The 26241-nt window shown below is 48.7% G+C and overlaps 1 protein-coding gene across 1 annotated transcript in view; it reads left to right on the plus strand.

The window, feature by feature from the left end:
* Positions 1 to 26241, plus strand: part of FHAD1 (forkhead associated phosphopeptide binding domain 1) — a 123332-nt gene that overhangs the window by 56142 nt on the left and 40949 nt on the right. The window contains exons 8-17 of the mRNA XM_040645810.1: positions 734 to 823; positions 1867 to 1971; positions 5803 to 5910; positions 8524 to 8607; positions 9350 to 9502; positions 10359 to 10554; positions 20705 to 20775; positions 22583 to 22735; positions 25731 to 25838; positions 26076 to 26183. Of these exons, the coding sequence (XP_040501744.1) occupies positions 734 to 823; positions 1867 to 1971; positions 5803 to 5910; positions 8524 to 8607; positions 9350 to 9502; positions 10359 to 10554; positions 20705 to 20775; positions 22583 to 22735; positions 25731 to 25838; positions 26076 to 26183 (1176 nt within the window). The remainder of the gene's footprint in view (positions 1 to 733; positions 824 to 1866; positions 1972 to 5802; positions 5911 to 8523; positions 8608 to 9349; positions 9503 to 10358; positions 10555 to 20704; positions 20776 to 22582; positions 22736 to 25730; positions 25839 to 26075; positions 26184 to 26241) is intronic.

Raw genomic sequence — 26241 nt, forward strand, 5'->3', positions numbered from 1 at the left:
TTCATCTTTAAGAGACAATACTAACGTGGGAATTCCTGGGTGAAAGAAGGCACATCTTTATGTTCCTAACGCGTGCTGCCTAACTCTCCCCCCCGCCCCCGAAAGGCTGTTCCGTTTACATTGCCACAGCTAGGCGGTTGTGTTTTGAGATATAAGTTGTGGAAAGCACTGAGAGCCATCCAAGTTCACTAGCAAGAACTGTATTCCTGTATTCCTGCAAGCTCTCTTGGCTGGTCACAGAGGAAAACACACCCATCCCTCCACCCTAAGGATCCAGACTCCACAAAGCGGGGTCTGTCCTGTGGTGTAGATTGCTGGTTGTTGAAGAAGAATTTTTTTTTTTTAAGATTTTATTTATTTATTTGACAGAGAGAGACACAGCAAGAGAGGGGACACAAGCAGGAGGAGTGGGAGAGGAAGAAGCAGGCTTCCCCTGATGCAGGGCTCGATCCCAGGACCCCGGGATCATGACCTGAGCCGAAGGCAGACGCTTAACCAACTGAGCCACCCAGGCGCCCCTTGAGGAAGACTTTACACATGTTACCCCCAGAACTCAGGAGAGGGGTGACTAGAACTGCTGCAGGGCCCCGGGTGCCCTCAGACACAAATGGCCTCGCCTCTGGGAATTTGGGGAAGTGATTGGGTGAAACAACCAGAAATGCTCTTGGGGACGCATACAGGGACTAGGGACCCAGACAACCCCACGTGGACTTGCTGTCCTTTCTCTCTGCAGTGCTCCATGCTGAAAGAAGAGTTAAGGAGGGAAGATGCTCAGAAGGAACAGAAGGAAGCCCAAGGGAAAGAGNNAAAACTCTGCAAAATCGTGAGTTGAGCCTCCTCACTGCTAGGTGTCCCCAGAAGGGCTAGGCTTTGACCTTCGGGGTTTTGAGGGGGTCGAGGAGGGGTTCCTTGGCCCATCAGATAGCGCAAGCTGTGAGGCTTTAATGACTGCGTGTTAACCTGGTCTCCTAACTCTTTGAAATGCTGCCTCTAGCCTCAAGGAAGAGATGGCTAAAAATATTAGAAAACACACGTTCCCAGCATTCTCTGGGCCTTGGGCGCGTTCCCCCTGGGGCTGGGCAGGGGACACACGGCCCCTGCCCCTGGACCGGTGGTGCCCAAACTGTCGTGTTCCACTGTCAGAGTTTATCAGAGGCACGGGCACGGTTACCAACACAAAATTCTTCCTGAAGCATTTTCGTGGCAGTATACCAATGTTACACCAATTCATAAAAACAAAACAAAAAGAAAAGGTATCAGTTGCCTTATACAAACGATGACTTTGGAAATAAATAACGACGAAAATATGAGCACTAAAACGAGAACGTTCGTTCCCGGCTCCAGTCGACTGCTCTTGAACAGCGGGCGTGAGTTTCCACCCGTTGGCAGTACGGCGGCTTAGACGCGAGGAGGAGATGCCCCGTTCTCTGTGCCAGGAACATTGCTATTCTCTGCCTCAGAATGGGGAAAAAGAAAAATCTCATTGTTCTGTCCTTCCAAACCGTGTCCATTGTTTCATCTAAGCAGCCCTTTTTTAGGTTGATCTCAAAAATATACCCCCCAGAAGAGCATCTAATGAGTTGATGGATATCTTGTACTATTTAATCCAGGGCCCACGCTGATTTTCAAAAGAAACTAATCATTTCCCTTTACCCAATTTCCCATACAGCAATTGAAAAAACATCTACTTTGCCCTATGGACACAGAATTTTTCCCTCAAGGGAAGCAATTAGGCTAATACCAGACTAGGTTTCTGCCTTAATGAACCCAATGAAACGAGCTACAGAGATTCAGAATTTTCAGCCCAGAAGGCAACTCCTGCTTCCCGTCAGGAAAGTTGACTTTCTGTTGTTGAAACTCTTTCAGCAAATCCAAGACATGGAGAAGGAAATGAAGAAGCTCAGGGAGGAGCTGAAGAAGAGTTGTACTGAGCAGAACATGATCTCTAAGACGCTGCGAGAAAAGAGCAAGGTAAGACTGGGACAGTGTGGCCCAGTGACGGCTCTGGGCCAGGCTCTCTGCACGCATCATCTCCAGTAATCTCACAACAACTCCATGTGGTCACTACTGGTATTAAGACCACTGTACGGTTGAGAAACAGACTCACAGAGGTAAAAGACGTTAGCCAAGTTCCCACAGATAAAGTAGCTGAACGGTCTGTCTGACTCCAGTGCTCCTGTGTGTAACCATTAGTCTAGACTGACTTCAACTCTTAATTGGCAAAATTTATCCAGAAGAGAATCGATCCATTAAATCAGATTTGCCAATGGTGTTGTTCAAACTTAAATGCTTTTATTGATGTTTTTGGCTACGTGTTCTATCAGTCATTGAAGAGGTATATTTTTTAAAATCTCATGATTGTGCATTTGTGTATTGTTACTTTTAGTATTGTGAACTTTTGCTTTGTATATTTTGAGGCTGTGTTACTAGGTGCCTATAAATTTTGAATTTTAACACTTCTCATTGGGAAAAAAACCCTTTGATCATCATAAAACATCCTCCTTCATCTCTAGTAGTGTTTTCCCATTAAAGTCTACTTTGTCATTAATGTAACTCTGGCAGTGGGGCACCTGGGTGGCTCAGTCAGCGTCCAACTCTTGTTCTGGCTCAGGTCATGATCTCAGGGTCCTGGGATCAAGCCCTATGTCAGGCTCTGCTCTCAATTCAGAATCTGCTTGTCCCTCTCCATTCGCCTCTGCTTCTCTCTCTCTCTCTCTCAAATAAATAAATAAAATCTTTAAAAAAAAAAATATATATATAGAACTGGCAGCTACACTGGTTTCTCTTTTGGTTAGAATTTTCATAGAATTCACAGAATTTTCTATTAGCTTGGAAATTCTTTCCTCTTTTACTACGCTTTTAGTAATAGCAAGACAATAACATTCAGCCTTGACTTACCAAAATCCAATAGTAATTGAGTTTCTCACTCTTCATTCTTTTGATGGTCAGCCTAAGGGCTATAATCTACATTCTTGACTCACCAAGATCCAACATTAGCCGATAATTATTCCCTTCTCCTTGGTAAGGCAATGACCGTAGAACACTGACTTCACTCACCCCCTCGGATGTGTATGCCACTGCTGTCGTTTTCTAAACTTTTTTATTTTATTTTATTTTATTTTATTTTATTTTATTTTATTTTATTTTATTTTAAGTAGGCTCCATGCCCAGCGTGGAGCCCAGTGCAGGACCCGAACTCACGACCTTGAGATCAAGACCTGAGTCAAGATCAAGAGTTGGATGCTTAACCGACTGAACCTCGCAGGTGTCCCACAGACTAGTCCCTATATTTTAAAGCCCAGAAGACCTTATCACTATTTCTCTCTAGTCAATATTCATGTCCACACATTACCTCTCTTGCTGTCTTTTCTGCATCTCTGATCATCCATCTGGGATTGTTCTTCTGTCTGAAGAAGCCTTTTAGCGTTTTCCTTCAGCATGACTGTGCCGATGGCAAATTCTCTCAGATACTTGCACATGCATCTTTGGAAATGAATATTTAACCTTCATTCAAAACACGTTTTGACTGAGCACCGAATTCTGCACTGGCAATGACATTCTTCAGCGTGTTACAGGTGGCATTAGGTCCATCATTCCCGTGTCTCTCGGATCCTGTTGTTCCTCTTAGAAGTCATTTAGAACCTAACTCTTGTGCCTTTGTGTAATCTGTTTTCCCTGGCCGCTTTTAAGATTTTCTTTTCTCTTGATTTTTAGCAGCTTTATTATGATTTATTTAGGTGTGGATTTATTTTTATTTACCTCGTTTGGCTTTCACATGGGCCTGTTGAATCCTTGGCTGGGTGTTTGCATTAGTGTGGCATTCGGGTGACGTATCACACAGGCATCGGGGAGCTGCTGTAGGCTTTTGAACAGGGAACCGGTATGATTACATTGTGGTCGATAATAAGGGTGAAGGGTGCCTGGGTGGCTCAGCAGGTTAAGTGTCTGCCTTCAGCTCAGGTTATGATCCCAGGGTCCTGGAATCAAGTCCCGCATCGGGCTCCTTGCTCAGTGGGGAGTCTGCTTTCCTTCTGCCTCTGCCCCTCGCCCCTGCTTGTGCTCTTTCTCTCTCTCTCTCTCTCTCGATCAAATAAATAAAATCCTATCAAAATAATAATAATAATGGTGAAAACAATAGCTGTAATTTCCCATGTACTAGGCATTATGCCAAACGTTGAATCTCTCTCAAACATTTATCCTCTCCATTTTACAGCTGAGGGAATCAAGGCTCCTAGCCACTAGTAAGGTAACCAGCCCATGGCCACACTGTCAGTAGGAGGCGAAGCCACTAGCCACACATAGCTCTTCACCCTGAAATTAATCAAGATTAGGTAAAATTCAAAATTGAGTTCCTCAGACACACCAGCCACATTTCAAGTGCTTTGCTTCAAGTGCACAGACATGGGGCATTTCTGTCGCTGCAGAAAGTTCTGTCAGACTGAACGGCCCCACAGCCTGGTAACCCGCACAGCACCATGAAGAATGTGCTGGAAGGAAGTAAACGAGAGGGAGGAGGCCACTTACCACAGGCCAGAGGTCCTCAGTGCCCGGTGGGAGGGCTTGCCAGGGTAGGGACGGAGATGTGGACTGGATGTGAGAGGGGTCAAGTCACAGGCTTGGAGATCACTGGGTGTGAGAGATAGAGTGGGGTGGCAGTGGAGGAAGACCCTGAGGATTGGGGTGGGGAACGGGAGGCCTTTCCTTAGATGGGGAGCATAGCTAAGGGCAGAGTCCGGGCTGACTTGGCTTTCCCAGCGTATGAGAAAGTCTGCTGAAATAGAAGTGAGAGCACGTTTAGACGTGTTTGGGGGGATGTGCTCAAAGGAAGCTAAGGCCCGGAGAGGTACCGTGGCTACTTAGAGGCCCTGCCACTAGGCCACACTGCTCAGAAGAAAGCCCTACAGGGCTCTTCTGGGTCTTTTATTACTTCTGTGATTCCCCCCCTTCAACCCCCTAAGAAACAGCTCTTGAGGTTGTTTCAGCACAAAAGCCTCGCATTCATTTAGGGGAATTTGCTTCATATCCCGATAGTGCCAGAGCCCTGGGCTCAACAGGTGCTTCCAAAAGGTTATTGTTCGGAAAAGAATGGTGCAGCTGCAGGGTCCCCTAACAGCCAGCAGGGAGCAGCATCGGGCACCTGCAAGCTCACCTCGCCTATTACCCAAACAAGGGGGAATAAATGGGCAAGTTTCCCCCCAGCTTTAAAGCCTTCTTTTGCAATCTGCGATTCTTAAAAGACATTGCTTAGCGAGCCCCTAGAGAGGTTTCCACTGGTGAGTGTGCTAAAACTGGCAATGGCAAATAGTTATGATAATAAGCCTAATAATAACATTTCCCAAGTACCCACCGTGGGCCAGTTCCTAGCAGCATTAGAATGACGCCTCCTGGTGGACATTCCTGTCTGCTTTTACAGATCACACGACCTGAGGCCTGAATAGAGCCCTCAAATACGGGCACTACTCTAAACATTTTGAATCCCCACAATAACCCTCTGAGACGTGCTAGGACCATCATCCCCATTTGACAGATGAGGACACTGTTTGGCGGTCACAGGGCTTCCTGGGGACCCAGAGGGGATCGGAGCCTGAGCCGCGAGGGCGCAGAGCTCGGCCCTCTCCCCTGGGGGGCAGCTCCAGCGAGCCTGCCTCCACCCTGCGCTCGCCTATGACCCCATAACACAGGCCCGCAGCCACCCCTGCCCCCCTGGAACTCCCCCTTGGCCATTAGACCTCCTAGAGGAAGTTCTCCGGAGTGCATTACGATCACATTAGCGGCGAGCACATGCTTTCATCGTCATTTCAGGTTGAAGAGAAACTTCAGGAGGATTCCAGAAAGAAATTGCTCCAGCTACAAGAAATGGGGAACAGAGAGAACCTCATTAAAGTCAATTTGGAAAGGGCAGTAGGTCAGGTAGGCCAGCTCCAGAGCCCCCTTCAGTGGCCCACGCTCCCCGTGGGTTTTCTGCACCCCAGCCTCTGTTGGGGATGAGTGAGGAAGATGTGGGTTGTGGTTGGATTCTCCTTTTTATCCCAGAGGAGAAGCCTGTTTGGCTTCCTGCATCCCAGGGGACACCGCGAACAGGCTTTTCCTGCTGGGAAGCTGCCCACACAAGCAGGTCACCACTGCCTGAGACCCAGGCAGCCCATCTGGTCTCCATGCCTGCCCCCAATTAACCCGCTGTTAATTGGGAAGAGTTTGAGCCTCTTGATCCCATGGTGTTTCTAGTACTTTCTTCCTCATATTTTTTGTCCTGCTATTTACCATGGTCTTGCTTCCTCTGTTCGCCAGCAGATGTCACAGTCAGTGTCCTTAAGGAAATAAAGACCCCAGAACGTCAGAGCGCTCGCTGGCTGGGGAAGTCCCTGGGCAGGGCGGTGAACAGGCCCTGACAGGCTCGTCGGGGGTGCCGTTGCTCTACTGCTCTGGCCCCGGGTGGCCTGGCGGCCCTTCCTCTTACGCGTGGCACAGACATGAGGACCAGAACCCACAAACAAGACTTCACCAAAGGCTAAGGGAGAGCAAATGGGAAGCCAGGATGGGGACACTGACCCTCCAGAATATGGCCCTCCAAGGGCAGCCCACCTTGAACTTCTCTTCAAGGGGCTCTCTCCTGGCAACCACCAGGGGACCCAAGAGCATTTTGCGTGTATACGTGTTTGTGCTTTTGTTTTTCTGGGAAGCAGGGTCCACCACGTTGCCCATTGGATTCTCGAAAGGGTCTGTGAACCACCAAGGAAGGTTAAGAACCACAAGCCTTAAACGAGCCCTCTATCCCACAAGGCCCAGCTCCCAAAGCCCTTCTGGGCCTTCACGGGGCAGCGTGACCTGGCTTTGTGAGAGGCACGTACAAGTTAAATAATGGTGCTGACCACTGGGCAGACCTTAAAGCCCCTTCAACAAATGTCACCCCCAGTGTCATCTCTGCAGGGTGCCAGCACAGAGCTAGGACAAAGAGCCTGTCAATCTGGGCCTCATCTGTGCACCTGGACCAGCCCCTCCCCTTTGCTGTGCTCCGCAGCCGCCAACACGCACCTGATTGGAAGCGTGGTCTGTGTCACTTTCGCCAAGTACCAAGGTCCAGGCTCTGGCTCTGGGGAGAAGTCGTGTGGGAGGACCCTCAGAGACACTGAGATTCCCCCAGGTCTAGACCCGAGAGACAGAGGGTGAGCCCTGTCTCTGCCACCTTCCCATCCCACCCCCGTATTTCCATGGCCCTGCTGCCCGTCTGAGATTCTGCCCCTCCCCAGGCAAGCGGTTCCAGACCGAGCCCATGAACCAGGAGGACCTGTCCCTGAGCAATGCGGTAGGGTGTCTCTGGTGGTCACGGGGGCCATGATTCTCCATGACCTCTTCCTGGGCTAGTTAGGACCCTCCCCTTGGCTGTAGATCCAGAGGATGGCCTGGAGTGCCTCGACACCCGCCACTCCCCACCCCAGTCAGCTTTGGGCCGACTGGTGGCAAGGGTGTCCTTAGGAGATCCGTCATTCCACTATTGGGGTCCCAGAACTCCACAGTGTACAGTAAACCCTGCATGTTAGGACCCTTCGACTTTCCAGTTGACTCTGTGGCATTCATGGCCCCTTCAGGGCTCTGTTTTATTTATTTATTTATTTATTTATTTATTTATTTATTTATTTTTATTTGTGTGTGTGTTTTCTTTTTTTGTTTGTTTGTTTGTTTTATTATTTTTTTTTAATTTTCAGCGCTCTGTTTTGGAGTCAATGACCATATTTTGCCAGTGAACCAAAAACCGAGGCCATGTTGGTAAATTCTCCGAGAAAGTGGGGCTGCTTTGCCTCTCACTTCTCATGGAACTGGACACCTTGAACTTGAACTTCTGTGTGCCCTTATTTAATTTAACTGTGCTGCTTCGTCAGCCGTAATCTGAAAACACCAGCGCCCAGGAGGCACTCAATGAAAGCTGGTTGAACCGAAGTAGAGGACCCGGTTTTTGACAGATGTCTCTGCATACAAGCAGCCAATGAATATGTATTGAGCGCCTACTCCGCCAGGCACTGTACCAGGCTCTGGGGATACAGAGACAATAGACACAGTGTTCAGGACACGTACGGTCGGAGGCCCAGAATGGCAGAAGGGAGCACACTGTCCTCTCGCCAGGCACTCGGGCTGATGACACCATTTACTTCGGCTGACAGCCTCAATATTTATTTCACAGTCTGGTGCCAACTTAACAATTATGGAAGAACGCTCCCGGCCCCAGACTTCCCACTGGATAATTGGCAGCAAGTGGCTCTTCCGAGGGCGCGAGACGTGTGTGCGCTGACCACGTGGGTCGGTTGGGTTCGGCAGGCAAACCTAAAAAGTAATTAAAACCTGCTGTTCTGTTCTCTTCTGTCGGCACTGCCCCTTCCAGTGAGAGGTGAAGATTTTCATGACCCTTAATGACCATTAGCGGGGCGCAGACCCTCCTCTCTCCTGGACCCTGGCGCCAGAAATGACGCACCTGGGCTCTCGGGCCCCCGCCGGCCCCACTGACTCTGTCGCCTTCCCTTTGTGCTGTAGCTGGAACATTTCAGAAGTCAAGTCATCAAGGCCACCTACGGACGAGTGAAGCCGTTCCTGGACAAGCCTGTCACCGATCAACAGGTCTGTCTCGCGTTGTCACTTCTTCCTTTGGGGACCCGGGACTCCAGACACTGGGAGCATATGCTTCTGTGTTTTGTTGGTGGTACATAGTTTTCACACTGTTGCTACACCATAAAGATTTGTTTTGATTTTATGGGATTTCCTGGCTTTTAAAGTAAAAGCCAGTTAAACTCCCTTGAAATGTTTCTGTGAAAATCAAATTAAACCACTCAGGCCTATTTCTGGTCTCCAGAACACACATTTACCCTTCGTTAGCACCTTAAAAGAAGGGGGGCTGCCTCTCCGTAGACATGCATTCTCATTTCTTCCTTCTGAAGGCCAGAGATGGTAATGGGGATGGACTTCTGGCCATTACGATTGCCTGGTCATTCTCCCGATTTTCTTTCCAACCCTCTGTGTCCACGCACATGTAAGAAGACACACCGTGGGCTGCTCTCATTGGCTGTGGACACTGACCTCTATTTATGGGCCCACAGCATCAGGCACCGTGTTACGAATCACTGCTACCATGCAGAAGAATCTAGAACACACTCATGGCAATATTATAGATCTTTGGCTCTTAAAAGCCATCTCTGATCCTGGGAGACACATCCTGGGATGTGGAGACACATCCTCCAGAGCCATCACCAAAACGCATCAGGGCCTCCCTGCTCACCTGCGGACCCGGGAGCTTAAACTAATGCTCCCAGCTCCCCTCCCAGAGCCACCCTGTCCTGTAAATCTCTTTCCCTTTTCTCACCAGCTAATAGAGAAGATTGCCCAGGTCACTGAGGACAACATCAACTTTCAGCAGAGAAAATGGACCCTGCAGAAAGAGACTCGGCTCAGCAACTCCAAACAGGAGGAAATCACAGAGGACATCGAGAAGCTGAAGGCATCTTTAGACAGCTGCCAGGTGGCGTCTCTTGGCTTTTTACAAATGTCCCCTTCATCTCATTCTTATGCTGCTGGTTTGGGAAATTGCCCAGTGTTCGTGGAGCGGGTTGGGCAGAAATGCTCTGCTCTTTTTGTCCTTTTCTCTTGTTGGAGAAATCTATCTGGGAGCAGAAAACAAAAAGCCTTAAAAAAATGCCTCCCTGGTGAATTTGGTGTGGCCAAGGAAAGGACGCCTGACACACCCCTGGTACTGACTTGGGGAGACCCAGACCCCAGCAAAAAATAAGTAAATAACTAAATAAGTCCCCTGTTATTTCCAGAAAAACCAGAGAAACATCCCTGTTCTTTATTTGCATTTTTTCCTGCCTCTTTTGCTTTTGACTCTGGAGGAAACGGGCCCAGACGTCTGCCTGAACCCCCGCGGCTCCCACACCGAGATGGAGCCTTCCAGAACAGGCAGCTGCTTCTGCTTTCTCTGGAAATACGCAGCTACTATTTGGGGAGCCTGTGCAAACGCTGGCCTGTCAGCACTCTCTCAGATCAGAAACCCCGCTCTCTGACCAGCTGATGCGTTGATCTCAAGGGGAATTTTGATGAAATGGAGTCACCAGACTGGGTTCCCATTGGCGCCAGGTGTCCTTGGCAACTTGGCTTTGGAATTGCAGATACCTAAAAGTGGGGTCTCTTTGACCATTCAAAGTCCAAATTAGAGTGGAAAAAAAAAGCTGCTCCAAAAGAAGGTAAATCCAACGGAGCCGTCGCGGTGCGGCCGGCATGTGGCGTCGCCTGCTTCACAGCAAAGGCGAGAGCTGGGCTCTCCAGGTGCCACTGCTGGCGACAGTGTCTGGGTGCCTCACGATCGTGTGTCTTTGCAGGCTTGCATGAAAATGTCCTGCTGTAGCAAGGACCTGAAGAAGGAGGTGGACGTGCTCCAGACCCTTCAGGTGAGCCCACCTGTTTCTGGGCTCCAGAAGGTGGTGTTGGACATCCTGCGCCTGTCGCTGTCCTGGCTGGAGGAGACGGAGCGTCTCCTCCGGGACGTCGGGATCCAGTTACCCAGCTCTGACACAGGTTAATGGCACTTTTTTTTTCTCACGTAGTTGCATGACTCTAAAATGTCGCGTTGAATCTTATCATGATGGGACATCTGTTGAGGAAGGCTTCTTAGGTATATGGCCAAGTATTCCCTTCCGCAGACTTTCTTTGAGAAGTGATTTTTCTTGGGGGTAAAAAAAAAAAAAAAAAAAAAAAAGTGAGACATGATTACTGAAGAAAAATGAGACGTGACACAAGCAAAAGGAAAATTAAATCAAAATTATGCTAAATCCTATCTCTCAGAAGCAACTACCGTTATATATATAATTTTTAATAGACTTTTTTTATTTTATTTTTTTAAAGATTTATTCATTTGAGAGAGAGACAGAGACAGAGAGAGCACAAGCAGGGGGAGAGGCAGAGGGAGAGGGAGAAGCAGACTCTCCGCTGAGCTGGCAGCCTGACCTGGGGCTCAATTCCAAGACCTGGGGATCATGACCTGAGCCAAAGGCAGACGCTCAACCCTCTGAGCCCCCCAGGCGCCCCTAATAGACTTTTTTTAGAGCAGTTTCAGGTTCATAGCAAAATGGAGAGGAAAGTACTAGACAGAGGTTTCCCGTGTACCCCCTGCCCCCACGTCCCCAGTCCCCCACATGATCAGCATCCCACTAGAGCGCTACATTTGTTACCATTGGTGAACCTACATTGACACATCATTACACCCAGAGACCATGCTTCACACTGGGGCTCACTCTCGGCGTTGCACATTCTATGGGTTTGAGCAAAGGTATCGTGACATGTATCTACCATTATCCTATCCCGCAGGATAATTTCATTGCCCTAAAAAGCCCCTGCTCTCTCCCTATTCATCCCTCCCCCAACCTCCAGCTCCTGGCAACCACTGAACTTTTTACTGCCTCCATGGTTCCGCCTTTTCCAGAATGTCATGCAGTTGGAATCATACCACCTCTCAGATTGGCTGCTTTCACTTAGTAATATGCATTTAAGTTCCCTCCGTGTCTTTTCATGACTTGATAACTCACTTCTTTTTAGCCCTGAATAATTGTCTGGATGGACCACGGTTTATGTATCCATCCACCTAGTGGAGGACATCCTGGTTGCTTCCAAGTTGTGACAATTATGAGTAAAGCTACCATCACCATCCGTAGGCAGGTGTTTGTGTGGATATAAGTTTTCAGCTCCTTTGGGTAAATACCAGGGAGTATGATTGCTAGAGCATGTGGTAAGAGTACGCTTAGTGTTTAAAGAAACCACCAAATTGTCTTCCGAAGGGCCTGCACCCTTTTGCCTTCCTGCCAGTGACGCATGAGAGGGTCTGTTGTTCCACATCCTTTGCCAGCATCTGACGTTGTCACTACTGTTATATTTCAGGTGTAACTTTCACAGCATTTTCCCATGCAGATAGCTGTACGATTCTTACTCTCTCTATGCCTCAGTCTCCTTACCTGTAAAATGAGGATAATAAGGAGTACCGACCCCGTAAGGTTGTTGTGAGGATGAAAATGTATCGGTATATGTAATGTACTTGGAGTAGTATCTGGCCCAGAATAGGCACTATCGATACATTTTAAAAAAAATTTTTTTTTATCATGAGCATTTAAGTTGTTTCCGGTTTTCCATTCCTACGGATAATGCTGATGTGAACGCCATCAAACATATCCCTATTCACTTTATATTTATCATCTTTGAGGTGGAAGGACATTGAACCACTTTCATTCAACAAAGATTTATTGCATGCCTACGGACACCAGCACGGTGCGGGGCAGAGATGTAGCGGGGTCAGAAACAGGTGGAATCCAGGTCAAGAGCGTATGGGAGTTAGCTGGAAAATTCCTCTAGCTTTATCTATACGTTTGAAATTTGCCATAGTAAAATATTGAGGGGAAAATAGATATTATTCCTACCCTGAAAGACCTTGTGGTCCAGGGAGGGGAGGGTAGGCACGAATTGAAAAATCACTCACACATAGAACTTTAAAGGTGACAAGTGCTACAAAGGAGAAGTGCAGGACTCTGACCTGGTCAGGGAGAGCAGGGCACCTGCAGGGTACATGGGAGTTATTTGTCAAAGAGGGGAGGGGAGAGAATTCTGGGCAAAGAGTGTTGCGTGGTGGTGGGAGGGGAGCATGAAGAACACGAGGGACTGAAAGAAATGGGGGTCACAGGTGGACAGGGCTGGCAGGGAAGGTCAGCAGGGGCTGTGCCACGTGGGCTTGCAGGGCCCCCGCTAAGAAGCTCTGCTTTATCCTAAGAGCAGTGAGAAGCCAATGAAAGATTTTAAGTAGGGGACTGATGGAACAGGTTTGCTTTTGGAGATAATCCTCTTGGCTGTGAGTGGAAAATGTCCTGGAAAATGGCCATCACAGAGCACCAGGGAACAAGTTGGGCTGTCACAAGAGGTGATGGTGGCTCCAGGGCAGGGGTGGGATAGAGAAAGAAGTTTCTCAGGCACTTAAGAGGTAAATCAACAGGCCTCAGTAGTGGAATTGGATATGGTTGGAAGGGAAGTGACAGAGAGAAAGGGTCCACAGACCTCCAGGTTTTTGTCTTGTGTAAAAGGACAGACAATGCTTCCTTCGCTAAAATCCAGAGTACGGAACACTGCATGAAGACCAGGTTTGAAGGAAGTGCTGGTGAGATATTCAAGATGAGGTGGCAAGGATGCAGCTGTCACTCTGTATGTCTAGTCTGGAAATAGATGTTAGTGTGGCGTATCTCTAGAATCCAGAAAAGCATGTGCAACATAGTGGGTGCTGAATAAATAACCATGGGAGGGATGGATGGGTGGATGGATGGATGGATGGATGGATGGATGGATGGATGGATGGGCGGATGGATGGATGGGCGGATGGATGGGTGGATGGTGGGTGGGCGGATGGAAGGGTGGATGGATGGATGGGCGGATGGATGGGTGGATGGATGGTGGGTGGGTGATGGGGAGAGGGAGGGAAGGAAGGAGGGATGGTGGGTGGATGGATGGATAGATGGGTGGGGTGATGGATGGATAGATGGTGGGGGGGATGGATGGGTGGGGGGGATGGATGGATGAATGGATGGATGATTAAAGCCATAGGTATGAATGCTATTGCTTAGGAAGAAAGTACATGATGGAGAGAGCCCAAGGCTACACCTTGAGAAACTCTGACAGTTTGAAGATTGTTGCTACACCTTGCCAAGTCACCCTTCATAGAGGCTACATGAATTTGACATTCTTGAGCAATAAATGAGAATAGAGGAGTGATTTTCAACTCTGATTATTCAACTCTGATTATTCAACATCCCTAGCCATGATGTCTTCAACGTAGTTATCAAGTGGTGTAAAGTTCTTAAAAAAGGAAGGCAAAAGCAAAAACAAGATGAGCTTCTCTAACTGCCTGCCCCTCGTGTATAGCACAGAGAAGAGGACAGCTGGTCTTCTCCTGACCACCCAGTGGCTCCCCAGTCCCAGTATTACTCTTGTAATCTTAGCAGTCTTGAGCAAACACGAAATCAGGTAAAACGTGGATCACAGTGCTTGTTGTTCTTCAAGATTAGAACTAAAACAAAGACCATCATCTCTCTCCTAGTAATAGTGGGGCCAAGCTACGTGTGTACCATCCCCTCCTCATGTCCAAGACCATTTTAGTCATTGTAGCTTATATGCATAAATCTAGTCATATATGTTATCATAAAGAAATGTGGGTTATAGAGTTAAGTTTCAGACCAGCATTTCTCAGACCTGCCATCTCAGGTGCAGAGTCCTTCCTATACTAATTTGCACCATGGATCTAGAAAAATGGAGTAGAGAATGCAGTGTTCCCAAAACACATTTCTCCTTTTTTGCTGTCCTCACCTGCATCTTAACATCTTTTGGAATAATGCTCTATGGAACACCTGTGGGGGAAACACAGACTACATTCTGTGATTACAACTATTTGGTTCTGAGAAGTCAGAGGAAGCGTAGAGGGTAATAACAGGAAAGTCGGTATGTAGGGCCCATCCTTCATTCATTTGGTAGGAGAAGTTGATGGTAAAGGTGTTTTTCTCTTCTAGCACAAGCAGTATTATGGCAAGGTCCCAAAAGACTAAAAGAAAGGGGTGAGCTGGAGAATTCCCTGTGTTAGGTACTACTGTATAGCTCATTCCTAGCACAGACCCATCTACGCACAGATGGCAGCAGCCGTGGTGGTGATAGTGAGGATGGTGAAAATGGTGAGGATGATGAGGAAGGTGGGAGTGAGAATAAGTGAGGATGATGATGGTGATAGGACTGTGATGCTAGTGAGGATGGTGATAGTAATAAGGATGATGGTGGTGGTGGTGAGGATGGTGATGATGGTGGGGAGGATGGTGAAAGTGGTGATGATGGTGGGGAGGATGATGGTGAGGATGACGATGGTGGTGGGGAGGATGATGATGGTGGGGAGGATGGTGAAAGTGATGGTGATGGTGGGGAGGATGATGGTGAGGATGACGGTGGTGGTGAGGATGATGATGATGGTGGGGAGGATGGTGGTGGTGAGGATGGTGATGGTGGGGAGGATGATGATGATGGTGGGGAGGATGGCAATGGTGATGATGGTGGTGGTGAGGATTGTGGTGATGAGGATGGTGATGGCAGTAAGGAAGATAGTGGTGATGAGTATAACAATCATGGTGGTGATCAGATGGCTATGGTGGTAATGGTGAGGAGGAGGGGGATGGTGAAGGTGATAATGGTGATGATGATTGATGGCAGTGGTCATCATTCACTACTGAGCACTTCTATTCTAGATGCTATTCCAAGCATTTCTATATATTATCTCAGTTCATCCTCACAACAACTCTGTGAGGCAGGTAGTGTTACCCTCATTTTAGAAATGAAGAAACTGGCTCAAAAACCACTTTTGTGAGTATTCCACCATGAAAAGGAGACTTAAGGTATTTCACATTACTGAGGCCGGCAGGGGGGCCCCAGTCGTTCACCGCCATCCACAAGCACTCCTAAAGGCCTTCTGTGTTCGCAGACCCTGAGAGAAGGGTGGGAACCATGGTTTATTCAGGTCCTCCCGGGAGCTTCTCACTGTGTTAGATGTTTCACATGCGTTGTGTAATTTTATCTTCCCGTATCCCAGTAAGCAAGGTACTATTACTGTCTTTATTTTTCAGGTAAGGAAACTGAGTCTCAGTGCATTAAGAAACTTGCTCAAGGTCACACAGCTGGTGCCTGGTAAGGGCAGGGGTCAAACAAGTCATTGTGATCCTAATACCTGTGGTTTTTTTTTTCTGTAACCCCACACTCTCTCTGAAGATCCAGAGAGGTACCGGGTACATGCCCAATTCCTAGAGGACAGATTCTGTCATCCGCTTGGGCAGAGAAAGAGCTAAGAGTGCTATCCCCCAAGGCGAGCTGCCTCTCTGATGCACACCGTGAGCCAGGCCCAAGGAAGGCTCATTTGCATTACACAGCAGAATGGTTCTGAGCATGGGCTCTGGAGACCAGCTGCCAAAGTTTGAATCTCAAGTGTGCACTTACTAGTTGTGTGAGCAGGTTGCTTGACTTCTGTGTGCCCCTGTTTACCTGTTCATAAAATGGGGCTAAGATCCCATCGGGATGTTGTGAGGATTAAACACTGAGATGCATCCGCCAGTCATGGAGCCTGGGCCACAATAAGTCTTAGTAAACCGGAGCAGCCATGATCACCAACCTCAAATACTTGTTGACCTAATTTGACCTAAACGTGGGCCAGATAGGTATATGCATGGGCAGTCGAGCTTGATTTATTCACACCAGGGTAGCTTGACCCGCAAGCTCTGCCCCATCTCCATTTGGCAGCAAATGGGATTTTCTTAGCCGTGAGCACTCAGTTGGGTTGAACCCAAAAGAGCCCTTCCCAGGTCTCCTTCCTAGAGTCATGACGATAGGCCAAGTGTCCCAATAGCCAAATGGTAAAGCTGGGATTCGGTTCAGATCCCTCTGACTTCCGAGCCCCTACTCTTAACTACCATACTACCTGTCTTTTCCAATACGGTCCTAAGAGGTAAAGCACACCGAACAGCTAGGTTTGTAAATCCTGAAATAACTCCCCCAGGGGAGAACTATTTGAAGTATTGTTGGCTAGCGTCCTAAGGGACCCAGAAGGTTGGTGTTGCCACTAAAGACCTCACTGGTGAAGGATTTGCTGTGTGGTCCAGTTGGGAAGATGTGAAATGTCTAAAGAGGGACCTTGAAAGTTAGTCCCCACTCCTCCTGCCTGGTTTCTCAGTTCCTTTTGATAAAGGAAAGAAAGGACTGCATTTTCTCTTGCAAGGTCAGTTGTTTGTGTCTATTTCTGCAAGACTTTGTTACAAATAAAAGGCTTCCCAGCATGCATGGTAAATCACTCTTTCTCAGATATCCAAAATATGCAGCATTTTTAAATGAAAAAAAAAAAGAAGTTGTAATACGGGATGCATAGTGTGCTCCTGTTTCCAAGTATCGGTATCCAACCAAAAGAAAATTTGAAGAAAAAGACATGCGAGTGTTGAGAGCGTTATCCCGCATGGTGGGATTGCGTAGGACCTTTGCTGTCACTTGGTCGTTCATCAGCTACTGTGTGCCGGCCAGGGAAGCTAGAGCGGTGAACACTTACCACATCATGGGTGTCTGTAATGTTTGGGTTTGTGTAAGAGACACATAACTTTTGTAACCAGAAATATAATGAAGAATTGCTTCTTTTTCTCGAGAAGAGAGAAATCCCATCATGATTACAGCTCATCGTCAAACCCAGACACATGATCACACACTCCCTCTTCCCCTTCAACATCCTTGAGTCCTTCCTCTCCCTAATCCTCTCTGGATCCTACTCATGCTTTGATCCTTCCCCTTGGGTTCTTGGGTCACAGATTGAATCCGAAGGTAGCCACCCCAAATCCATGTGCCCCTATAGCTCATGCCAACGTCACCCAGGCCACCTCCCCCAACGCCTGCCATCTTGATGTCCTCACAGAACACCTCTCCTGATGCACCCTCCATATTTGCCACCCCAACCCTTACTCCCCAAGCCTCCAGTCGCTTGAAAGAGAAGGACAGACCAAGGTCTGGATTCTGCATCTACCACTTAACCAGCTCTGTAGCTCCACCTTGCTGAGTTTCCGTTGCCTCACCTACAAATGCAAACACATTTCCTTGCTGGGTTGTTTATAACGATTAGAAAGTATCACGAGTAAAACTCCTGGCATGGTGCCTGGCACACAGCAGGTACTTAATACTTGATAGCTATTATTATAATATTTCTGTTCTACTCTTGCATGCTGGGAATTCTCAGAAAGTTGCCTTGCCAGGGATCAAGGCCCCAGGCATGCACACATTCAGCTTTCTTGCTTTCTCTCTCTCTACCATCTTTTCTCCCTTCCCTCCAAATTCCCACTGTATTCTTGCTGCTTTCTCCAGATGCAGCTCTTCCCTCCCTGTGTCTCCCCTTCTCTGTCCCTTCCCGGGGAGCCTGTGCACAAGGTCCGGAATTATGACTTCTCTCCCTCTTATTTCTCCTCTTGCCTTCAAACATCTTGCCTCTCAAGATGGCAGTCCTTCCCTGGAACGTGCTGGGTCTTTAGCTCTTTTTCTACTACTGACACTCCTGTTCCACCTATGATCTTGAGGAAGTGTGTTATGTCCTCTGTCTTCATTGCAAATGCCCTACTCTGTTTTTGCCTCCTTGCTTTGCCCCTGCATGTACCTGACACGAGCCCTCCTGCCCTGGCAGCCCCGCCATCTTTCCCCAGCCTGTGTTCTCTCTGGTGCGCCCAACGCTCTTGGATCTCTTCCTGGAAACAGTCTCACCCCTTGGCTCTCCTGGACTGGCGCACCCTGCCCATCTCTCCTGACCTTCCCCATTTGTTTTCAGCAGCCCCTTTCACCTCTACCTGCCCCTGCCCGAGTGTCTCCTCCAATGCAGTCCATGGTCCTCCCCTCTCTCTTGTCTCCTTTCTCATGAAGAAGGTCTCCATCCAGGTGCTTCAACAACCCCTCCCGTGGCAGCAGTGGCCAAGTGGACATCTCCACAACCGTGCTGCTGGGAATGGTAGTACAGATTTGGTGCCACATAAGGCAGCAGGTGGGACCCCTGGTCAGGGCCACATCCGCCAGGAAGAAGGCTGCTTCCTGCTAATCTCACGAAGACCCTGGGTGGGTCAGGCTATCCCGGCTCTCTGCCAGCCACCCCTCCTGAGAGTCCTTCCAGTACCTCAAATTCCACACTCCTGAAAACCAGCTTGACAGCTCCTCCCTTCTCCCCAGCCCCCACACCACCCAACCTGTCTCCTCTATCTGGCAGTGGGGCCACCATCCTACCCCTAGAAAGAGCTTTCTCTCTCTCCTTTTTATCCCCATTCCTCCTACCCTCGTTTAGAACTTCAGCACTGAAGGCCTAGACGTCCGTGGGCTCTCAGCCTCTAAGAGGAAGGGATTTGGCCACTGGGAGACACCTGGCAATGTCTGGAGATATTTTGGTGTCACCTGGGCGGCTGGGGTGGAAGGTGCTCCTGGCTTCCTGCAGTGCACAGGATGGCCCCCAGCAGAGAATTGCCTAGCCCAGCCTATCAGTAGAGCTGCAGTTAGGAAACCCTGCTACGTCCTCCGCCTCTAATTCATCTCAGCTATTTTTCTGAAAAAATTTTTTTAAAAAAAGCAAAACAAAAAAAAACCCATCAGGGCAGTTCACTGCTCCGTCAGCACCTGAAGTCACAGCAACTCAGACGCTGGCATCACACTGACTTGAGCCCAAGGCCTGGCTCGGCCATCTGCCAGCCTGGGGGCACTTGGCCACCACAGGTCTCAGAGCCCCGCTGCCCCACCTGTCAAGCAGGGCGATGCTCAGGTGACACAGTGGGGAGATGCACTGACTGCTTGGCCGAGAGCCGGGCACACAGCACATGCTCGGTACACTTCTGAGACGTTTCAATCAAGTTTATACTCTTTAGGCTACTGTTCGAGCCCTGCTACAGATCCACCCAGCCTTCCCCTCCCACTCCACCTTCCGCGGCCTGCCTCACATCCTCTGTGCAGCCCAGTGAAGCGCAGCCCCTCCCAGCATACGCATGGCCTTTCCCTGGCTCCCCACCTGCCTCCCCCCCCGCCCCGCGCTGGTTTCCTGTGGCTGCTGTCACAGATACCACAAGCGCAGTGCCTTATTCTCGCACAGTCCTGGAAGCCAAAAGCCTGAAATCAGCTTCCCTGGGATAACGTCAGGGTTAGCTAACGAGAGGGTTAGCTGACAACCCTGGGGTGTCAGCGAGGCTGGGTTCTTCTGAAGGCTCTAGGAAAGGAGGCATTTCTTTGCCTTTCTGGTCTCCAGAGCTTTATTTCTCGCATTCCTTGGCTGGTGGCCCCATCCTCCAGCTTCAGAGCCAGCCGTGCAGCGTCTTCCCGGCTCTGTTTTCTCACATCCCCTATCCTCTGTAGTCGGATCTTCCCATGTGATTATATTGGGTCCACCCAATAATTATATTATATTGATTATATTATATTGATCCCAGTGATTATATTGTTGTCCACCCAGGACAACCCCTGGCATCTCAAGGTCTTTAACTCGGTGACATCTGCAAAGCTCCCCCTGCCCCGTAGGGTAACATTCACAGGCTCCAGAGATTAAGACATGGGGATCTTTGGGGGCCACTATGTAGTCTAGCCACAGCTTCCATTCCGAAATGCCCTCCCCTCCAACCCTGAATTCTGCCCACCCAGCAGTGCCCATGCTCAGGGGCTCCTCGGCCAAGTAGCCTCCTTGATCGATCGCTCCAGGCAAACAATCGCTCCTCCTCTATGACTCTCACACTCCCGCACTCCGTCAGCCGTCACTTACATGCCACACGGAGCCACTTTTTTCCATCAGACAGTTAGACCCCGTCTCTCAGACTGAGCCTTGAGGAATGGCTTCATAGCATCCCCCACCCCTTCCCCACACTCAGCTCATGGCTTTGCACACGGGGCATTTAGTCGATAGGTGATCTGTTGATGGGTTTTATTTTCCACCTTCAAAAAGATACTGGATTTGAACCCATTCAAGGCTGACCAACCATTTTAAAAACACACATTGGATGGCAACTCATGTCTTGATGGGAGGGCCATGTTGCCCACATCCACCTGTGAGCAAGCTCTGGCACAACATTATGCGAAAGCAAAGGAGGTGAACTGAATTGATACTTACCTTCTTGCTTCTCTCTTCAAGGATTGACTTTGTATCTGGAATATCTTCTGGTGTACTATAAAAAACTTACAAGCCAAACCCAGGAGCTTCAGGTAATATTTTAACTTTGAAAGTTCATTTCGGCCCCTCCTTGGCATTTATATAGTACTGTGCATTTTAACCCTGTTTTTTCTCTGTTAACTAGTCCGTCCACTTTCTCCAAGACGTGACATGATATCTCCATTTGACACAGAAAGATTCAGACACGGTGGCTAGGATCTCCCGGGAGGGCAAGGGAAAAGACCGGATGCTTGTTGTCTTCTGTCAGGATGATCAGAAAGATTTAAATGCCATCAGATATTGAGAATTATGCCTCTTAAATACACAGCTTCCCGTAATATAGGGAGCAGAGTTACCAAGAGTTACGTAATGTCCACATTTTAGAGGTAAATGATCCTTAGGGATTGTGCCACTCTGCAAGCAATTGCCATAACAAGGCTTGGTAACAAACATCTACAAAACTTTAGTGGCACTCCGCAATCGCTGTTCACTGCTCACATGTCTGGGGTCAGCCACTAGGTGGGTACACCCATCCTGGACAGGCTTGCCCAAGTGTCTGGGTGTTGGCTGGCCCTTGGTTGGTCTGGGCTGGCCTCAGCTGAAGCAGCTGGACTCGGCTCCACCTGTCTCTGTCCTCCAGCAGGCTAGCCTGGGCATGTTCCCATGGCGATGCAGAAGTACAGGAGAAAATGCAGCCCAATCATGGAGTGCTTTCCAATTCTCTGCAGTGTTAACATCCCATTGGCCAAAGTAGGTCACATGGCTGAGTTCAGTGTCAGAGCAGCATATGAGTGGGCACTGCAAGGTACATGGCCAAAGGCATGGATAGAGAGAGGGTGAAGTATTGGGACCACCATCGTGAGCAACTCCAACAGGCCATCTAGTCAGAGGTCAACAGATGTTTTCTTTTTTTTTTTTTTTTTTTAAAGATTTTATTTATTTGACAGAGATAGACAGCCACTGAGAGGGAACACAAGCAGGGGGAGTGGGAGAGGAAGAAGCAGGCTCCCAGCGGAGGAGCCTGATGTGGGGCTCGATCCCACAATGCCGGGATCACGCCCTGAGCTGAAGGCAGACGCTTAACCGCTGTGCCACCTAGGCGCCCCAACAGATGTTTTCTAAAGCAGAGGGCCAGATGGTCAATATTTTAGGCTTGCAGGCCGTACAGTCTCTGTCACACCTACTCAACCCTGCTGCTACAGAGTAAAAGCAACCATGGACAGTACGTAAATGAATGAGCATGATGGGCGTGGCTCTGTTCCAATAAAACTTTATTTATAGAAATTGGCAGTGAACCAGATTTGACAGGACTCTGTCAACCCCTGATCTAGTCCATTCTTCTTATTTTACAGATATGAACATCGAACTTAGAGGCTAGGTGACATTTCAATGTCACACAGCTAGTTGATGGAAGAATCAAGACAAAAGCTCAGGCCTTCTGACCCTAGCTCACTGCTTTTTCTCTTCCATTCAGCGAATAATAACTAGTAATTCTAGCTGCCGTTAACTGAGCACCTGCTATGTGCTGAGCACTGTGCTGAAAGCGTTCCATCACCATCTCACTTAATCCTTACTCTAAGAGGCAGATACTATTCTTTCGCTCATTTTCTAAATGAAGAAGCATCTAGAAAGAAGTAGAGCTGAGAGTCTATCCAGATCAAGAGTCTGAGTTCTTAACCACTCTACTGCTTCACCACCAGAAACTAGGCTAAGCATAGTTTTTATGTGATTTTAAGAAAGTTGTGTGTAAACCTTTGTACCCCCAAAGGTAAAGAACTTGTAAAAGAAAAATGTTGAAATGACTCCTTTAGTTAGGCCTGTCCCCCTCATCCGCTTCCGTTTCCTTTCCTCTCGTTTCAGATCAAGATCCACAGTTCTCAGGAAACTCAGCAGTCTTTCATGCAAGAGAAGCTGCGGGAGCATCTGGCAGAGAAGGAGAAGCTGAATGAGGACAGGCTGCACCAAGAGGAGAGGCTGAAAGCCAGAATCAAGCGGCTGATGGAAGAGAAGGCGGTAAGGCAGTGCCTGTCATTTTCTTTACTCCTGGAAACTGATGGAATGGCCTTTTCTGAAGGCATATACTTGGGAGGAGAAATCTCAGCAACTCCTTGTTTGATGCTATGGAAGTAAATTAATTAAATAGGTGAGTCATGTTGGAGGAACTCACATGACGCTTGAATTCTAAAACTCAACTTGAAACGGCAAAGTTATTGAAATTCCTGGAAATGGTACCTTATTAGCTCAGATGCCGCAGTCGGTTCACCAAGTTCGAGTTATTACTGCCGGTCCCGGTTTGTAACCGACAGACCGTCTCTCAGTGCGTGCAAGACCAACCCCACATTATTTCCGTCTTCCGCTCTCTCTTGATACGTATCATAGGAAGCGAATGGCCAAGATTGCTACCGACTTCTCTAAAAACCAAATCAGTTATAAGATACTTTACAGGAGCCCCTCTCAAACTTAGAGGTGCCCAGGAAGCACCTGGGAAGGCTGTTAAAATGCAGATTCTGACTCGGGAAGGTCTGGGGCAGAAACTGGCATTCTGCATTTCCAGGCAGCTCCCAGCTGGTGCTGCGAGCACAGGTCTGCAGACCACATCTTCAGCAGCAAATCTTAGAGGAAGGTTTGCCCAGAGTTGCCTGAGAAGCACCAGCTGGACACTTGTTAGAAATACCGATTCTCAGGCCCCAGCCCAGACCCACTACATCAGCATCTCTGGAGAAGGTCAGGAAACTGCATTTAATGAACCGATTCTCATCTTTGTCCAAGAGTCTGCCCTTTGTGATATTCACGGACTGCCATGAATTTTTAACTACTTCATTGCCATCACCCTAGATGAGTGGCTCATGACTTTGGCTGCACTTTTGTCATCTAGGAGATTAAAAGATCCTACTGCCCTGCCACTCTCCTCCCGCCCCCATCCCCAGGTTCTGATCTGATTACAGTGAGGGTGTGGCTCATGCACTGGGATTCGCAAGTGCTCCTGGGCGGTTCCAGTATGCAGCCATGGTTGAGAACCACAGCCTGCTGCCCCTGCTCCCGCCCACCTGAAGACAGCAGCCCCAGATCTGCTGGACCCCCCTCCTCCCCTGAGGAGGACTGCACCTGACACTCTCTCCACCTTTCCTCAGTCACAGCTTGGTGACTTCTGGCTTGGACCATCCCTCCCTGTCGCACACACCAGCTCTGCAGACCTCTCCGCCTTGGTCAGCGTCTGATTCATGCCCAGTTATCTCAAGAAATCTCTCTCCTCCTCCTACCTCTTCTTCTGCTCACCCCTTTCTGCTTTCTATGAAGGAAAAGACTAAAAAGGGAAGAACCATCTGGCCAAGATCGTATGTGGTCCCCTGAAGGCAGTATTAACAATACCCTTAAATCAAGGCGAGCCCATTTTGAAGGTCAGTTCGCCATGGAGAAAGCCAGTGTCATTCAAGAGAGGAAAACAAAACCGGAAAGAACTGAAAATCTTCAGAGTCCACGCAAAGCTCTCCACCTGCTTCCTTTCTCCTCCCTGATTACCCTCTTCCTTTCCAAATGTCTTATTTTACTTTTAATTTGGGGTTGACTTTTTCCACTGAGGGTGTGCAGTATTTCAGTCCCACCATGTTCAAAGCAACTTGGGCACCAGCCTGCGCCTCCCAGATGCCCATTTATAACCTTGATCCTGACGCAGAAAGGGTTTGAAGGGCTGGCTTCAAACCCCCTTTAAACAGAATGAACCTCAGAGCACACCACCCCAGCAAGAGGGGAAAGCACTGTCAGGTATCCACCCAGCCAGTACCCCTGCCCGTGGTCATTAGTGTCCCACCGAGGGTCACCACTCCCCAGATGCTTCGTAGATCAACTTGTCCCAAGGGACTCATCTGAACGTACTGTCCCAGACTTAACACCAGGGGTCCCAATTTTTTTTTTTTTTAAGATTTTATTTACTTGAGAGAAAAAGAGAGAGAGAGCACAAGAAGGAAGGGCAAAGAGAGAGAGAAGCAGACTCGCCACTGAACGTGGAGCCTGACGCAGGGCTCCATCCCAGGACCCTGAGATCATGATCTGAGCCAGACTGAGCCACCCAGGAGCCCTGCAGGGGTCCCGATTTTAAATGAAACTTCCTTACACCATAAGACACCATCACCCCCACCCTTTCTAAAAATACATGTGTCAAAATTCACGAATCAAACTCGTTCTCATGAATCCTCACTCATTTGAATACCATTTGAATAGTAAGCAATTCTCGGTTGCTTTATGAAGCTAATCCTTCTTTATTATGACCTGTTAACATGTACTTGACGTGTGCACTCTCATGGGTTAGGTCAGGGTCAGCAAACTTTTTCCATAAAGAGCCAGCTGGTATATACTTTCAGTTTTGCGGGACACGCTGCTCTGTCGTGACTGCTCAGCTCTGCTATTGTGAGTGCAAAGGCAGTCACAGGCAATCTACAAGCAGTGAGCAAGGAAGTGTTCCAATAAAACTTTATTTACAAAATGCAGACAGCAGGCCAGATTTGGCTGGTAGGCCATAGTTTGCCAACCCCTGGTTTAAAAAACAGGCTCTTGAGTCAAATGGACCAGGGTTCGAATCCCTGTCCACGTGATTTGCTAGTAAATTTGGCAGATTCCTTAATCCCTCTAAGTCTGTTTCCTCCTCTGCAAAGTGGAGATCACAGAAGAAATGACTGACCCATATTAATGAATGGTGATCACATGCCAAATGGTCCATGTTCAGTCTCTCATCTGCCCCTCACATTCACCCAGCGCAGGAAGCACTATTACCATCTCCATCGTACAAATAGGAAGACTGAGGCATCTATCGATTCTCACCTTCCTAAGGCCATGCACCCGGAAAGGCCCGACCTGGGGCTCTGACCTGGGCCTGCCCGCTCTGGATCCCTTGCTCCTAGCCACCCATGGGGTTGTTGTAGGAGTAAAGGGCTAGCCCGTGCAATGACTGGCACAGAGTCCAGATTCCTGCCATGGTAACTATGTCTATTAAACAATAGTCATTGACTTTCAGGTTTTGGAGGAAAGCATTACTCAAGAGAAGAACAGAGCAAAAGAAGCATTAGAAGAAGAGCAGAAGAGAATCCAAGAGCTGGAGAATCGCTTAGCCCGTCAGAAGAAGGTATGCAGCTGGGGGAGACAGAGTCGGCCTGAGCCCAAATCAAGGTCACGCACCCAGAAGGACCAACCTGGGGCTCTGATCTGAGCCTGCCCACTCCGGATCCCTTGCTCCTGGCTGCCCAGTCTCCCCCGGGGGGTTGTGGTGAGCCGCGAAGGGCTACCCGTGCAGGGCCTGGCACGGAGCCTAGGTTCCTGCCATGGCAACTATGTCTGTTAAACAGTGGTCATTGGATTGCAGGTCTGGGAGGAAAGCATTACTCAAGAGAAAAACAGAGTGAAGGAAGCATTAGAAGAAGAACAGACCAGAGTCCAAGAGCTGGAGAATCGCCTAACCCGCCAGAAGGAGGTATGCAGCTGGGGGAGACAGTTGGCTCAAGCCCAAATCTGGCTTGCAGGCCCTGTGG

The sequence above is a fragment of the Ursus maritimus genome, unplaced genomic scaffold, assembly GCF_017311325.1.
Source record: "Ursus maritimus isolate PB19 unplaced genomic scaffold, ASM1731132v1 scaffold_32, whole genome shotgun sequence".
Lineage (NCBI taxonomy): Eukaryota > Metazoa > Chordata > Mammalia > Carnivora > Ursidae > Ursus > Ursus maritimus.